The sequence below is a fragment of the Bactrocera oleae genome, chromosome 4, assembly GCF_042242935.1.
Source record: "Bactrocera oleae isolate idBacOlea1 chromosome 4, idBacOlea1, whole genome shotgun sequence".
NCBI classification, from domain to species: Eukaryota; Metazoa; Arthropoda; class Insecta; order Diptera; family Tephritidae; genus Bactrocera; species Bactrocera oleae.
Window position 1 is genome coordinate 5,390,480 of NC_091538.1, and position 17,732 is coordinate 5,408,211.

At 32.1% G+C, this 17,732-nt stretch overlaps 2 protein-coding genes and 5 non-coding genes across 8 annotated transcripts in view; 1 reads left to right on the plus strand and 6 right to left on the minus strand.

Moving 5' to 3' along the window:
• Nucleotides 1-3,318: 3,318 nt before the first annotated feature.
• Nucleotides 3,319-4,691, minus strand: LOC106626734 (uncharacterized). Its single transcript, XM_014246546.3, has 2 exons — nucleotides 4,123-4,691; nucleotides 3,319-4,051 (listed from the first exon to the last, which is right to left on the minus strand). Exons 1-2 carry the CDS (start codon nucleotides 4,652-4,654, stop codon nucleotides 3,369-3,371), a joined length of 1,215 nt encoding a protein of 404 aa, XP_014102021.2. The 5' UTR covers nucleotides 4,655-4,691; the 3' UTR covers nucleotides 3,319-3,368.
• A 2,133-nt stretch (nucleotides 4,692-6,824) lies between these two features.
• ATP8A (ATPase phospholipid transporting 8A1) overlaps nucleotides 6,825-17,732 on the plus strand; it is a 94,024-nt gene continuing 83,116 nt past the window's right edge. The window contains exons 1-2 of one of the 2 annotated variants that reach the window (XM_014246713.3): nucleotides 6,825-6,929; nucleotides 7,510-7,650. In XM_014246713.3, the coding sequence (XP_014102188.2) occupies nucleotides 7,530-7,650 (121 nt within the window). In that variant the 5' untranslated portion in view covers nucleotides 6,825-6,929; nucleotides 7,510-7,529. Of the gene's footprint in view, nucleotides 7,651-17,732 lie in introns of both variants that reach the window. The other variant, XM_070108803.1, reaches the window with a different exon arrangement.
• TRNAI-AAU (transfer RNA isoleucine (anticodon AAU)) lies at nucleotides 9,600-9,673 on the minus strand. Its single transcript has one exon. It is a non-coding gene; the product is annotated as a tRNA-Ile (tRNA).
• On the minus strand, nucleotides 10,051-10,123 carry TRNAK-CUU (transfer RNA lysine (anticodon CUU)). The gene has a single exon. It is a non-coding gene; the product is annotated as a tRNA-Lys (tRNA).
• On the minus strand, nucleotides 10,863-10,935 carry TRNAK-CUU (transfer RNA lysine (anticodon CUU)). The gene has a single exon. It is a non-coding gene; the product is annotated as a tRNA-Lys (tRNA).
• Nucleotides 11,183-11,256, minus strand: TRNAN-GUU (transfer RNA asparagine (anticodon GUU)). The gene has a single exon. It is a non-coding gene; the product is annotated as a tRNA-Asn (tRNA).
• On the minus strand, nucleotides 12,315-12,388 carry TRNAI-AAU (transfer RNA isoleucine (anticodon AAU)). The gene has a single exon. It is a non-coding gene; the product is annotated as a tRNA-Ile (tRNA).

Below are 17,732 nucleotides of genomic sequence, written 5' to 3' on the forward strand. Positions count from 1 at the left end.
TCCTCTTTGTTCGAAATTTTGTGGCTTCGAATGTTTTTGTCTAATAAAGCCCACAAATTTTCAATAACATTCATATCAGGTGACTGTGCCGGGGGTGTCATCAAATGGGGACAGTTCCATATGAGCCAGGATTGAACGACTGCTGCTTTGTGTTTTGGGTCGTTATCTTGATAAAAGCGGAATTTTTCTTTTATACCAAGATTCTCGGCACTTTGCAGCAAATTACTTCTCAGGATATTAAGGTACATATTTTTGTCCATTGTCCCTTCAATAAACTCCAAATTTCCTACACCGGCTGAGGACATACAACCCCAAACCATCACACTTCCACCGCCATGTTTCACTGTAGCTCTTAGGTTCTCCTTATTTAGCTCTCTATTCTTTTTTCGCCAAACGTAAGACATGCCGTCGGACCCAAAAATATTGAATTTCGACTCGTCTGAAAATATAACCGTGTTCCAAAAATCATGGGTCTTACAAACATGTTCCTGAGCGAACTTTAGTCGACATATTTGGTTTTTTTTACTAATAAATGGTTTCTTACGAGCAACTCGACCATTAAAATCATGTTCGCGGAGTACGCGGCGGATAGTTTCAGCACTACATGATTTTCCTAATTCCTGATGAACATCCACAACCAATTTTGGAGCTGATAGTTTGGGGTTTACCTTGATTTTTCGAACAATATAGCGCTCTTCGGAAGCACTAAAAATTTTGTTTGGCGCACTTCTGCCTTTACTTTCCACTCGATTTTCATGTAAATATCGCTCAATGATGTGCTGTACAGTGGAGGCACTAAGGTTCACAATTTCACCAATTTGTCGAACCGATTTACCGTTTTTAAATTTGTTTATGACCAGTTCACGCTGCTCAATTGTTGTACGACGACCCATTTTTATATAAACGCACTTGCTGTCTCCATGGTTTATTATAACACACTAAAAAATATTTAAAACTAATCATAAACGACGCCAATATGCATGGCAAAATAAAATACAGTTATGCGGTGCGACAAGCTGGCGCCTCGTGATGGAAAAATATCTGTATCAAATAAGCTGTGACCTGAAATTTAGCAGTAATTTTAATTTTATGTACATATAGTTGAAAATAAAATATTTTTTAAATAAATGAAGTACATTATATATATGAAATTCTTTACTCTAAAATATAGCGTTTAAATTTTTTCAATATTCCTTTCAGTTTAAAAAATATTGGGATTCGAAATTTATATCGACTGCTGTATCAAATAAGCTGTGATCCACTGTATATAAACGCAACATAAAATATATAAGTATATAACAGCCATTTTGAATTCAGCAATTCATGTTAAAATGCTGATTGCAGTTACAGTTGCCAGAGACAGGCCGCGGCGTTATTTACCAGATGTTAGACAGTGTGTCGTTAAAGAATTTCCATTTCGCAGTATGTATGGTGAAAACTGTAGTATATCGCACAATTACAATAGTAGTTAAATTGCCCACTCATATATACACATTTTTTTACAGTTGCAATAAATAAAGCAAGATTTTTATACTTTTGTCAAGCTATAAATATTAGAATAGTTGGTGGAAACTTATTTCTTAGCGTTTATAAATTTAATACGTTTCCTTTACAATGGCAGCTTTGAAAAATGTTATATAAACCTTCCACAAATAAGAACAAATATTGCGGCTACATACTAGGGTTTTCAAAACTCTTAGCTTTCAGCGCTTTATTCAGCAATAATTAACTTAAGCTGAATAAGCGCTGAAAGGAAAAGCAACTGAAAAGCCTCAGTTTAGTATATTTTACACTAAGTAGCAACAGAGAACGTATAATACATAACACATAATTTTCCAAACCAAAATGTACTTTTTCTACTACAATTGAAGGGCAAACCGTTACTGCAAGAATTTGAAAAAAAATCAAAGCAGTCTGCCTAAATTGTTTTTGTATATGATATTTGTAATGTTTGATTTTCTAATGAAATTGGCGTGCCATGGAAAAAAGGTATATAAGGATGCATGTTTCGAAAGTAAACTCATTGCCACTTTGGTTTACGGTAAGAAAATATGCTTTTTTTTAAATGCTAAATTAGTTTTCTTTTCACGGCGAGAAGACATATTTTTTATTATTATTATTATTTTTGTTTGATTACTTCTGCCTTCTTTTTCAATACCAAAAGAACATTTTTATTTTTTTCCTTAAATTAATACCGATACTATATACATTTTTCTCATGATTAAGTTTCTGACGGCAGTTAGTACATATGTTTATATAATCCTTGTTACGTCTCTTAACGTATTTCCTTTAAAACGATCTCTGACAAACAACCCATTCCTATTGATGGATGTATGTACTTCCAATTCATATTTTGACTTTTTAATTGGTTTCGTTTAATCCTCAATCCTTTTCCGAAATCTCAATATTTGTGTTCGTACTAGGCAAAGCTTCTGCCACAACTTCAAAATATTGGTTAATTCCTCATTAAGACCCTTCAATTTTCGTGACTTCCCTACTATTTTTTTATTCTGTAATTAACGCTTAAGTTTCTGTCGGAAATTATTACAATTAAATAGTTCTGTTGATTTGAACCAATTTTTATTCAGCTTTTTAGCAAACTTCCTTCATTATTTCATATACTTGGAGAGTTTCAATATCAAAATTTCTTGAAATTATCGAATTTCCAAACTCTCATAAAAAGGAGGTTATCGATCTATGCCGAAACATTCTTATTGGAATATCCGATATTTACTTTCTATTCAAATTTATGCTTTCGACAAGAATCCTCAAGCTTACTTCATTTGGTTACGTTTAATGCTCAATCCTTGTCAGAAATCAGTATATTTGTGTTCGTACTGAGCAAAGCTCCTTGCTAAGCTTAAAGCTTATTAAATTCACTATAAAAATTTAATTTTTATGACTGTTCCTTGCCAATGTTTTATTCGATAGTAAACGTTTAAGTTTCTGTCGTAAAGTATTACAATTATAAATACACAAGTATGTACTTTATACATATTTTTGGTAATTATAATCAATTATTTAAATAAGCTTTCTAACAATGCTTTCATAGCTTACTTGCTACATGCTTTCAAGCCTTATATCTTCAAACTGGCCAAAAAGCTTCTTAGACACTTTCCCTTAGTAAACTTGTTTAATTAAGTCTATTGAGCTTTGTATTGAGTTTGGCGGTGCCTTAAAAGCTACTGATTTAGGTTTGAGTTTTAACTGCTTTCGAAGCTTTACAGCTTTTTTAATTCAAATTTTTTATAAATATATATTTTTATAAATTATGTAGAACTCATTGTAGAACAACATACGAAAAAAACAAAAGATTACCTATTTTTTAAATTTATTTATTTAGTAATCAATTCCATAGCTTTAAATATTTAAAAAGGACTATTTTCTTCTGTTATGGCGGGCACTTCCTTCACAACTTTTCTAAATTCTGGCACACTACAACAGATAAGCCCACTATTTTTCAAAGCATCTGAAAGCCAAGTGATCTCACCACATTTGCTCTCACAAATTGGCGCATGCGACGTGGTCGATAGAATCCCTTGCACCGCATTCGCATTTGCATCGTTGTACACACCAAAAGCCGTTGCTTTATCTTCCTCCTTTACAACGATCCACAAAAGTTCTGGTACTGGGAATTTTCCATACTTGCCCGATTCTGGATGAAGATAGAGCTTCATTTGTTCACCATTAAGGCCATGTAACACCTGTATGCCATGACTCCCCACATAAATGTCCAGATCATCTTTAACGGCATTTCGATGTGCTAGTATGTTGCGCTTGAGTTCGGTCCAGGCTTCAAGATCATCATGTGCAACAAAATAATTCCAACTCAATTTCTTGACGGCTTGGAATTGCGGATTCGTTATGAAGAAATCGTCCACAAAGTTGGTTGTATGTAAGAAAGGAGCAGATTTCGTGTGCAAAGTTTGACGCACACGCTCGTAGATTTCATCGAAACTTAGACCGCGGAAAAGCTCACTTTTGTAACGTCCATCGGGATGGTGAAACTTTGTGAGAAAGTCTTTTGGCAGCCGTTGCAGGTATGAAGTATCTGTTTTTTAAAACAAAAAATTTCATTCAAAAATATTTGCATTTGACAATTAATGTCTGTGCTATACATACTGCTCAGCTTGATATGCGCGAATATGGTACGCCCCTCGTTCTCATCATAACACGCCTCGCCGATTATGTGTGTAAGATGATCGAATGGATTCACATATCCGAATGCAACCGGCGTCCAAGCCTGATTATTGCAGTCATTTACTGTGCTTAGCACTTCTTCGACGACACGCAAATCACAGCCATAATAACTGACTGGCTTTGCTTCATTTTGTATGTCAGCAGCCGAACTCAATGATTTCAACTTGCCGTCGCTTTCACATTTTACGCTCAACGTCTCTGCACGATTAAATTTTTTTAGATAATTTGGTCCACATGAGAGCAAGACTTCTTCGCCGACAGGTAAGTGTACACTTGCTGTCTGTTGCTCTGCGTCCAAATGTACTGGGTACAACTCGCCGCCGGGCTTATAAATCAGCGGCCATTGTATGTAAAGATGACGCCTTGAGGCGATCGGTACAACGCAATCATTCTGAGTTTCAGCTAAAGCTAGCGTAAGCGTAGTAAGCAAAAGTCCGTATTTGACTAAACCCATCTCGAGCTCGGAATACTTTAACTGGGTTGCTAAATGCAACTTGTAATTATATGGCATATGAGAAGCGCTTGAAATTTATTACAAAGCGTTGTCTTATCAGCTTTTGTGATACCCCAATTGCTCCTGTTCTTCTCATTCTTTGTTCTTCTGGTGATTTTTATACCCTCAACAGGGTATATCAAGTTACCGTGAAGCAAGGAAACGTGGGAGAACATTCTAAATAATATGTTATATATAAATGATCTGCGTGACGAGCTGGGTTCATTAAGGCAAGTTCGTCTGTATTTACTCGAACTAGTTGCTCAGTTTTTGAAATATCGATCTGAAATTTTACAAATGTTCTTTTCTCCCCAAGCTACATATTTGTCGAAACCGCCGATATCGAACCACTATAGAATATAGCTGCCAACCAAACTGAACGATTAAGCTCATACCCGTGTATGGAAACCTTTTCTATTTGACAAGACATCTTTCATTATTGATGATTTCACTGATCGATCAAAACCACGTCCTTGTATGAAAATTATTTTTGTTTGACTAGATATCTTCACGAAGTTTCGACACAGATTATAATCCAAGGCAAAGCTATAATCTGCTGCCGTACGAACTGACCAATCAAAATCAAGTTTTTGTATGGAAAACTTTTTTATTTGTGAAGGGTATTATAGTTTCGGTGCAGCCGAAGTTAACTTTTTTGTTTAAATATATATAATACATACACATGTACATATGTATTTTGACAACGGACAACTGATAATCCAAAGGTTATTAAAAATATGATCCTGCTTATAGTACATATGTACATATGTATGTACGTATGTTTATCAGGAAATACCAAGAGTTTGTTTATAATACTAAATTCCAGGAATGATAAAAATGTATTGAAAACGAAAGTTACCATAAAACGGAAAAAAATTGCAAGTGTTATCAAGAATCAAAAAATCAATTTTGATTTTCTATATACGTTCATACATATGTATCAGTTTGGCATAACTGCATAAATATTGTAAAGGGTGTCACAAAATTAACGCAAGATTGGAAGTTTAAAAAAAACACAGTTTTTAATCTTTCGATTGTAATTTTTTTTATTGAATCATAAAGTATATACTTATGGTCTTCACGGCTTTCCATTCATATACGCACTCGTTTGTCGAAATTTTCCATGACTATTCTGCATAAATGTGGTTGAATTTCATTAATGTAACGTTGAATCTCCTCCTTTAAAGCCTCCAGCTCAAAATCCAAACCAAACAGTGACACGTTGTGGATATATTTGCTTTTCGACAATCACATGTGGGTTTTCAAAACCTTAAAAGCGGCAATTTTGGCGATTAACAAACCCATCAAGGTGAAAATGTGCTTCATCGCTTAGGTTTAGCTTTTGATGATATACAATTTTCGAACTGCGGCCGCCAAGTTTTCATTATTTTTGAAATTTTTTTCAATCATGATGACACGTTGTTTTTCTTTTTAATAAGCCTAAACTATCAGCTGCTATTTGTTTTTTTGTTTTAAGCTTGTCGACACTTTAATACACAAATGAAGGTAAATTTAAATCCGGCGTTTATTTTGGGACACCCAGTACATATGTATATAACTACATATGTATACAATTTAAGAGCAGAGGGCTTAATTATGACTACCCTAATTTATATACATATATACATACATACATATAAATATATATTTACAAATAGATATAAACCTAAGTTCATATCATAACGCGGCTTTGTTTGTATACCGGTTCAGAAAGTTTCGCAAAAAACTCCATCAGCCTTACAGAAGGCGCTCAGAAACTAAGCACATAGAAATAAAAATCTAAATTAATGCTTTTTATAGGAAATATGTTGCATTTTTAACTGTTGCTCTCTGTTGTTATTGCTAAAGAAGGAAAATACTTTTGAAATATTCAAAATAACTGGCGACAAGCGTGTCCTCTATCGTTTCCATGCACTTATTTTGCAAAACAAAACAAATTTACAAGTGTTCAACACTTGAACAGCTGAACTGTAGGGGTGGCCACCTTTTTACAAGCATGTCATTCTTATCATCTGTTGTGGTTTGCGTTATATCAATTCTCTTTCTCTCTCTATCATTCGCTCATGCCCAAATGTAGATATGTAGCGCTCGGTTATCAATATTTCTATTGTTTATCTTTTACGCTGCTGTTTCTTGACTGTGCTTTTTGTGCTTTATTGCACTTTTGCTTTGGTCAGCTGAAAATAATTGCAGTTTGTTATTGCTCGGTGCATTAGATTTATTAGAATGGCGTAATGTACGTTGCAATAATATTGAAATAATGTGGCAAATAATTGTGCTAAATTCTGTGCTTAATCAGTAGTTAGAGTGTAATAAAATTAAATAGTATTGTGCTTAAGTATTCAAGAAGAGTGTAGCTTCTTTGTAGTGTGTAGTAGCTTTGTATGGGGGTCACACGCTTCTTTATCAACGATAAGATAATAGAGATAGTTATTTGTGGCAATGCGTAAATAGCGAAACTTATGACCAGCGCGTCACTTGTGGCTGCAATAAGAATTGTAAATACATACACACATATGCATTAATTAATAATAAAGCGCAAGTGTTTTTCTCGGTGCGATGTATTATTTTGCGTATTTAAAAAAGTAAAGTGCCAATTTGTATATGAGTTTTTGCAATACATTTAGAAAAATTTGTATCATTTCCGCCTTCGGTGCAACATTCGCGTTCGCTTGTTGCTGGCGAAGCCCCAGTAGTGCGCGCCTTAGCACGCCCCTTCTTTGTGGCGTTCATTTTATGTGATTCCTTAATGGTCTTACAGTTTTATATCATATTTCTAAATACTTTAACTACTTTTCAACTATTTGCTGACACAGTTTAATATCGGTTCGCGGTTATGTCTTTTTCATCCATTCGTTCACGTCTCTCCTCCTATCGTCGGCATAATGATGATGCGGAAGTTGCTATTGTTGGCCGCCAACATCGTCGGCGGGAGTATGAGGGCATCCGAGGTAGAGGTGAGTAAGTTGTTTGGTATGCAGTTCGCAGATACTATACATATTCATACATGTATACCCACTGTAAATATTTGTATTTTACTGATAAGAACATAATTTTATTTATATTTCTTAATAATTACTCTTAATTAGTAGTGGAATATTTAAGTCACAATTTTCTATAAAAGCTAAAGTATTAAAAAAAATTTTTTTTAGCTTGAAATAGAAAAAAGTTTAATGCAGCGTAAGCCAAATTCATGTTTATGAGACCCCTTTCTGTCATCATCGAGTAATATTCATCAAAAGTCAGTTAGTTGACTAAGCTCCTGATCCACGATCATTACATTTACAATGATCTCGAGATGTCCAAGGTAAACGGCTTTTGAAGTAAACACTAGCCTATAGCCGTTATGTTAGATGGCATCGATTACAATATTTTAAACTCATTTCTGAAATCTGAGGTTAATCATAACCTCATTAAAAACAATAAAAACAAGACAAATCTTAACTTTGGCTGCCCTTAAGCTGTAGTACCCTTCACAAGTACATTTTTTCTAGCATAAATAGTTATAAAAACATGTTTATATTTATCTTGATCAATCATTTGAATGACAGCTATATAGTGATTCGATTAGAAGTATTTGATTGGTTAATAATGTATGCCAAATTTCGTGAAGATATTTTGTTAAAAATGAAATCTGCTACTTCGGTATGGAGAAAGTTCTAATTTTTCACTTTAAGTTTATTTCAAAGCGTTCCTTAAAAATTCAAGAAATTCTAAGCTCAAATAAATAATAGATAGCTGTTTTTCATTTTGAGGATCTTTAAAGTTTTCCCACTTTAACTATTATACCATTAATTTTTATAAACTTCTGTGTTTTTGGAACCTCATTCTTCGTCGGAATATGTAATAAACTGCTATTTAGGTTGAACTCAAGCATACATACGTGCGCGTAAGTAATGAACACATGAATTGGCAAAGCGCCTATTTATATACTATGTTTATTTTTATTAACGCATTCATAGTAAGCCCATGCGTTAATGCGACGAGTGACGTTATCAACGGCGGAAAGGCCGGCAGTAAAACTTCTTCTAAAAACAATAGCTATTAGCTAAACACAATTTTAACAGTAATGACTCTTAAACATAAGAACAATGAACAATCATACAAGCAGCGAGCTGGCATGCACTCGCGCCTGAAACTATACAAGCGTTGTCATTAAAACTTACACATGACTTATAAAATAAAAAATAAAAACGAAAACAAAAGCGGTGATTTGTGATGGCACACCTTAGTGACAGTCGTCAAATCTAGCCCTTGCTCCAACTTGATTTCATTTCCCATGTGCATATTTTGTACACGACGGAATTACCTAATACATTCTATGCTTCTTGTGATTTCTGTGACCTGCATGTGACACTCCTTTGCTGTGAATTTGTTATTTTTCAACGCTTAATGAATGCATGTGAAGAAAGTAGATAAGCTGACGTTCGGATAAAAAATAAATAGCCACGTACTGCAAATCTAATCAAACAAAATTTAAACTGCGTTCATAAAATTTTAACTTTTTTGTGATTATCTTTTTTTTATCATCTGAGTCGCTGAGTGCCTCATACGGATATATTTAGGCTCTTCGTTAATGTGACTTTATGTGCCTTTTCATATGTAATTACTTTCAGTCACGAAATGTTCAAGTGAAGTAGACAATTTGTTAAAAAAAATTAATTTCATGAAAATTAACGTTAAATTACACACATTCTCATTAAATATATACAGTATGTAGTATGTATACTCATTCGCTTAGTTACTGGCACTGGGATGATTGACCTTAACCGAGTCATTTTAATTATATAGTGCACGCCTCACTTGCCGTTTGTCCTGTCTTGTCCCCAGTTAACCATTATCACGCACGAAATCTCCATGCTTTATGCGTTTAAAAACTAAAATAAAAATAACAAAATAATTGTATTGGCCCATGAGGGGATCGAACCCGCGACCTTCGCGTTATTAGCACGACGCTCTAACCAACTGAGCTAATGGGCCAGTACGATACTATCGTCAAATGCTTTTGATAAAACCAGGAGAAAAAATTCAGAGACAATTTTGAGAAAAAAAGTAGTATCATTTCCATATGGCAATGTTGGATAGAACTATTGCTCGTAAGTACGAATGCATGTGCATTATGATTTCAGACTACTTCATATTATGAACATATTAACATTATTATTTAATTAATAATTATATAAAATATCTAATAAACTAAATTAAATTTTGCGACATGCATCAAAGAATTCTTTCTCAAGCTCAAATTATTTCTTTAATATAATAAAGCAATAACTTAAAAAAATACATTTATTTAATATTTAATACAATAATGTAGCATTTACTTTGATAGAAACAAAAGAAAAAAAAGTAATCTGCGCCCAACGTGGGGCTCGAACCCACGACCCTGAGATTAAGAGTCTCATGCTCTACCGACTGAGCTAGCCGGGCATGTCGACGTGGCGGTTAAATAACTGTTAAATGCAATACAAAAACGATAGCATCTAAGGAAATTATGTTCAAATATGTATACTCGCTTAGCCGCCACTTAGAAAAGAGAGAATGTTGAGGAGTTTAATAATTACCTGTTTGAATATATAAAATAGATACTTTATCCATTTTACCTGCCATACAATAACTTCGTTTAATATAATTTTACAAAAAGCAGCTCAACACCATAATATAGCCGATACATATTGGTTAGAAGAACTTTTCATCTCTTTTGAGTTCACAATATGAGTTATCGAGCAAATCCAGTATTACCTAGTTGTAGTTAGTATAGTCAACCCGTCTGGTAATCTAATCTTCCTTTTTTGGATGAACAAAATGTAGCATGTGATCGAATTTTACTCGGACTGACAAAATTAAAAACAACATTTTCACGTACATATGCACATTGTATGTATGCTTCTACATATGTATATCTATTTTTTAGTCATATTTTTTACTGAAATCCTGCTTATACTATCTAATTGTCTTTCTATGGGCCTTTTCACGATTTCTTGTAAAAATTTGTTGGTTTTGTTATGTACAGGAAATTAATTTTAAGACACATGTCGTGTTACATAGCATTCTAAGCAACTCAATTGTGTTTATAATGATCAGAATGAAGGATGAGTTAAAGATGAGTTTAATTATTTTAACCTAAGTGAGAAAAGGGATAAATAATGAAAAAGAAAAATATTGAATGCGCCCAACGTGGGGCTCGAACCCACGACCCTGAGATTAAGAGTCTCATGCTCTACCGACTGAGCTAGCCGGGCTATTACGAATTTTGCGCAAAATAGCATACCTAACCTCTTGCAAAAAATTTGAAATAATAGAGAATTCCGAATCATATTCTCTTTATGCAATGAGTTTTTATTCAAATTTGCTCACTTTGTCGCAAAATTAAAGAACGATTAATGTAACATTGCTCAGTAATTGATTTCGTAATATGTATTATATGGTTATATGTAGCATAGAACCCTGCTTAAAAGAGCATTCTCAAAATTCTCGCAAAAATATATGCGCCCCCGGGTGGGCTCGAACCACCAACCTTTCGGTTAACAGCCGAACGCGCTAGCCAATTGCGCCACGGAGGCAGTTACTAATTAAATGTCCAAGTCACTTCTTCAATATCAGTTATAATTGCGATGCTTTAAGAAGCTTAGTAAAGCGTTAGTGACAGATTAATGTCTGAAGATGATGTAAAATATGCTACATATATTTACTTATGTAGATCATATACAAATTTAAAATGTTTAAATATAAAAGGTAACGATAATCAGCAAATTAACTCGACTGCTTCAATTCACAAAATATTTTGTACTGAAAGTAGAATGTTTTTTTTTAGAAGCATGATTAATACTATGAGAGGCTTCAAAATGTATTGGTAAAAGTATGATAGTCTTAAGTGATGATAACTAAAATTCATTAATATAAAATATCTTACGATTTATCAAATTGCATCTTAATAACTCCAAACCTTGGCAACTTTCTTTCAATAATTAATAGAATTTTCATTTATCAAATGGATGGAAATATGCCCACATAGTTTATACTTGTTCTGAACAAAAGAAGATTATGTGTTAACGCTTTACTTATCCGTTAAAAAGCTAAAAAATATAAGAATGTCGACTTTTAATACTAACCGGCATATAGGATGTTCCATTTCATGTTTTTTTTTATTTCTCCGATACTTTATTAGTCCATCGAAAAAAAAAACAATTGACATAATTTATGGAATTTTCGCTACTAAGCAACTTTTAGAAAATTTTGTATACAATTTTGACTCTATTTCACATATGCCTTGACACAAAATCCGGAACTCTTATTTTCTGTACGCAGTACATAGATTTTTCACGCATTCCAACAAATCAAAAATATAACTTGTCTTAAACTCAGCTCTAATTAGGCCGACTGGCAATGTGGAGACAGCAGATGATAATAGTTCTAAGGTTGCGGCATAGCGCATCTAGTAGAATCCTCCATTCCGTTGAAACCAAAAGTCATACACAACTATATTTTAAATTTGTTGCCAAAAAAATCATTTTTAGGGGCTCTACAATGCTCACGGTTTGAAAATTTTAACCTTCTATTAAGGTTTTTGAAAAAAGAAGATCCATATTTAATTATTGAAAAAAATAAAAAATATTTGATTTGGCCCATGAGGGGATCGAACCCGCGACCTTCGCGTTATTAGCACGACGCTCTAACCAACTGAGCTAATGGGCCATATATTAAATCTTTGTCAAAGCGTCATTATAAGAGCAAATGAACTCTCTACTAACTAAATGTGGTCGTTAGATAACACAGCAACGATTAAAGTAAAGGAATAAAAGTTAATGAAGGTCTGATTGACTGCTAATACCTTGACCGCGTAATAATCTTGCGTTGTTTAAGAGCCAAGAATATTATAGCTTATATTTTCAATAAATTTGGATTTAAATAGCAACTCAACGTAAGCGAATAATAAATAACAGCAACATAAATATATATGGTATACCGACTCACGCCAACAACAAGTTCTAAAATACTAAAGAGACAACGCAGAGCACTCATAAAAATAAATAAACGATACAGCTATAAATTCTCAAACCATTGCCATTGGACAATGTCTCTTTTGGGCCCAAGAGAATTGTATGTACTGGACGCTGTGTGTATATAGATATGTAGAGAAAGAAATATGCTAAAGCAGCGCTAATTAAAAAGCAAAATAAAATCTCGAACAAAGTGAGTCACAAAATATACATATATTTGTATACATACTCGCATGTATAACGTAGGTATATGAAACAAACAACGATAGCAATAGCGAAAAGTGTGCACAAAAGGTGAGTAAGAACACCAATAAAGCGAGCGTCTGACATAAAGAAAGAAATAGCGAGGCGCACACACTGATTAACAATAAGAAATTGAAACAACAACAAACCTTTCTATAATACCTATAGTGCCTTTTTGTGGGCAAACGCCGCCGCTGGCAAAGCGAACGAGTGCGCGCCATATCGCATGCCAAACAATCAAGAGCACGATACACAGCCATGTGACGATTGTGCTGCTGGTGCCGGCTGCTTGCCTGGTATTTTCGCTTAAACATTTCTTGCTCTTTTTTGTCAGCCAGCGCCGACATGAAAGCGTAGCAGCCACCAAAGTAGCAGGAAATAGGAGTTTAAGGGATATATTTTGCTTTCAGTGCGTCAACAGAGCAAAATTTCATGAAATAGTAATATAAAAGAGTAGTTGCGCTGATTATGTGCGGCCGTTTCGAAAATTAGTACGAAATATTTGGTGTAAAAACACTCTTCCGGTTAACCCAAACCGCATATTACATTTTCACAAAGAGTCCTACAATTTCGCTGACTACTATTGTGCGCCGGCGAACCCTCTATGAAAAAGTAGTTACTCGCGTTTTCAAACTCGCTTTTGTAGCAGCGTTTCATAATGTGTAGAAAGTTGGTTTGTAGCTTCCCTTAAACGGTTAGCTCACTAACATACACCAACACAATTGTTGTGGAAAAATATTAAGTTTGCTGAAAGCGCTCTTCTTTTATGTGCTTTAAATAGCAAATGCGCTTTTTTTTTATTGGTTTGTACTTTTGCGGAAGAGCAGCAAACGCAAAGAAAGTGCTTTATTTATATTATACCCTTTATCAGGGTCAAGCTGGCAAATAAGAGATTCTGTGCTTAAAATATCTGCTCTTAGAAATTAATAGATATTTAAGTAATACATTTGTTAGTGTATGTTATTGTTTATAAAATGAAAAAATTAAAATCAGCAAACTTGCTGTGTGAAAAATGCTCCTTAGTTTTCAGTTTTTAACAAATTGCCTTCGCTTCCTTTAAAAATTGCTCACCATTTTCTATTAAGTTACGTAGTGTTGTATTTTATCTATTATACATAAAAAAATTACAATTTTAAATCCAAAATTCTCGCATATTTTTGAGTGCTTTTTTCAGTCGGTTCAAAATAATATTTGGAAATTATTATAATTTTTCTTAATTTATTAGATAATGGTCGCTAAAGCCAGCTAATAGCTTTTGAACTGATTCTTAATCGTTTTTTTTGTCTTAAAAATTAATCTCTTTTAGGCTTCTTTGCCTAAATCTCCCACAATTTCTAATGTTTCAGCTATGATCTCTAATTAAGTACATTACTAATATTTCAGCTATAATCTCTAAGTAAATACATTAAGAATAATTTGAATTAAAGCGAGGCATAAGTTGAGCTCTATCTACATAATTTTAATTTTTTTTAGACAATGATTATTGGATATAATTTTAAAAATAATTTTTTTACTAAATAAAAATATATATAAAACTAAGATTTTTTTTTTACTTTTTACTAAATTAAAATTTTTAACTTTTATTCCGTTTATAAATTTTATATCGATTATCTGGCTTTTACTTTTCTAATTGTCGTCTATATATTATTTTTATTTATTTTTTAATGCAAAATTATTTGGGAAAATATAATACATACATTTTTTAAAGAAAATGGCGAATATATTTTTGATAACAAAAATTTCAGTAAAAAGTGTTTTATTTGCGCTAGTAATTTTTATCCAGAAATCATTTACATTTTTTACAATAAATTAAAAAAAAATTTACGTTGATTTTTCTTATCATATAATTCTTTATTTTATTTTATTTATTTATTTTTTTATATATTTTTTTCCAACTTTTTAAATTTTTTTAAATTAATTAATTTAATTTTTTTATTAAATAAATTTTCAAAAAAAGTTCGATTTTTTCTTTGTTCACCTTTCCTCATAATAATGTGGAATTTCATTACTTGTAATCAAATTTTTCTTAATTACCTTTTTTTTATTAGATGCTAATTTGCTAAATAGGTGACAGATTTAGACGCATTATATTTATTATATAATGTGTATACAACTTACGAATAATTATATATATAGTATTTATATTAAAATATTTATTGTTCCAAAGTCTAAAATATAGTAAATTCCTCGTTTAGTAAGTACTTAAGTATAGCAGTACTAAGTAATTTCTTCAATTCTGCTTTTAAGAGAAAATATTTTCCAAGCATATGTTTTTACTGTTTTTCACACAAAAATTGTATTAGGCGTGGTTGTCTACTCATTGCCTACGCTTACTTAAGAGCGTCCGCCATGTTTCTTTGCGTTAAAATATTTACTCTATCTGTGTTTTACATACTTTTTTCCCTTAAGTAGCTGCTAGCATAAAGAACCGACTTAATTTTTTTTTTATTATTATTGCCAGTGAAATCTCAATCGGATCTCTTTGATTTGCATGCAACTCTGCGTTTAGTGCTTCATTTGCGGTTTGCTATGTTGATGACTGAACCTCTTCGTTTCAAATGTACTGTCTCTTAATTAATAACACTTCGATTTGGTGCGCATTCATACAGTGCAATACAATCTTTATTGACTGCTCTATTTTATTTAAACTCTTAGTTTTAATTACTTAATATAATTTTTATTTGTCATAAATATTTCAGTCTATATGTTAAATTTCTCTTAAAAATGAGTGATTTGTTATCAAAAATATACCAATTATTGTAGTTAGAGTTCTTTTTCTAAGAGCATTCACCATCATCCCATAAATTAAAATACCGTTTGTAATGTCGAAAGAAAGAGTCCGTGACCGTTTTGATTGTTTGCGTGTTTCGCTTAACTTGCTGACAAACAAAATTTAAGCATTTTTACCAGGGCAACAGCAATTTTAATAAGAGTTGTATTGTACCTCTTAGTTGCAAATTTTAATATTAGGTACCTATGCAGCTACACATGCCTATATATATAATATATGTATATTGTGTAACTAATTAACTAGGGTTGAACTAAATTTTGACTATAAAAATGAATTATAGATTAATTAAAATTTTTTCTAATTTTTTTTTTTAATTTTTTACACAATTGCTGTACGAAGTTAATTTGTTAGTAAAATAAATAAATTTTGTTTTTTAATGTGTTTTTTTTATTAATTTTAAGATTACAGTTTCAACATCAACGTTGCACAAAATTAATTTACTAGTAAAATGAACCGCTCGTTTTATAGTGGTTTTGTCCTTACATACTTATTATTTATTGTGTAACTTCATTCCTATACCTAGGGATGCACTAAATTTTGGTTATACAATTTTATTTGCATGATTACATTTTTCATTTAAAATTTAACAAAATTTTTGTTTTAGTGTTGTTTTTTTTTAATATTTGTTGCTTTATTATACAATTAAAATAAGTTTTTTTGATATATCTTTTTTCTCCAAATTTTGTTTTTAATATTACAATTTTTTTATATATTTTAAAATATTTTCTTTTTTTAAAATATTTTTTTAAATTTATTTTGGTTTATTTATTTTAATTTTTTAAAATTAAAAATTTTTTTTTTTAATTTTGAAAAAATTTAAAAAAATTTTTTTTTGTTACAGTTTCAACACCATTAATGCAATTTCCTTTATATTTTCTACACATAAATTCTCTCAGGTATAATAATTTCAATATATCATAATTTGTAGCAACTAAATATGAGCAGAACCTAATGTGCTGACTTTACTGTTGAACAGCCATGCAAAACAGTTCACAGAGAAGCAAATAACCGATCAATTATAATTTTCCATTTAATAATGTTTGTTTGTGCCCACCGAATTAGTTGTTAGCATTAATGTTAGCGGATTTCACCAATTAATAATATGATTCTATACACAAATTAACCTTTGCCAATTAGTGATTTTTCGTGTTTAACGCTCATCGCAATCAACAACAATCTGTATGTCAAAATTTTGAATATATGTATGTAGGCAAGAGCACCGTGTTTTCCAACATCGCCTTAGCTTTTAGCGCTTTCTTCATATGTGTGTCTTTTTATTATTGTTGTTAACTTAGCATATTCACATTCAAAGCTTTTCACTAGTGAATATGATTTGTTGTCTGACATTTTGACTTGTTCTCGTTTGAACTTTGACAAGGCCACGAAGTAGGCAATATTGGCAGGCGCGCAATGAACAAGCCTTTTAATAGGTTTCTGCAAAAGAAATGACATATGTAGACAACCTATATGGATGCGCTTAGGAAAGTCTGTACATTCATGAGGGTGGTTGAAAAGTTTTTTGCTGTTTTTTTTAATAAATATTGTGAAATTTTCAAATGAATATACATACATATGTATATGTGAATGTTTGCAAAACGTAGAAATAAAAATATATAAAATAATTTTAAAAAATAATTTTGAAAATCAATAAATAATATAATTTTTTTTATTGCTCAGTTACCTAATTGTTACATAATTGTTAAAGAATCAAAAGTACTTTATAAAGAACTGTTTGGGATAAGCTCCATAGACAAGCTTCACTATTGATAGACAGTTCGAGATTTTGAGTTTAAACGTTTAACATCAACTTGTGATTCGAAAAAAAAAATTAATAATAATAATAACATATATTTGTACCACCCTGTAAATAACTGCCACTAACTACACACCCACAAGTCAACAACTTCGTGCTTACTTAACTTTTACGCACACCGCGCTCAACTCTTTTCGCGCATCGAACTCGTTTTTTATGTGGCGTGTCGCAGAGTACTTAACGTGCTGTTTT

Coding starts and splice junctions, on each gene's coding strand:
- LOC106626734 (XM_014246546.3), bottom strand. CDS start 4,654: ATGGGTTTAGTCAAATACGGACTTTTGCTTACTACGCTTACGCTAGCT. Junction 4,052..4,122: donor CGCGCATATCAAGCTGAGCA/GTATGTATAGCA, acceptor TTTAAAAAACAG/ATACTTCATACCTGCAACGG.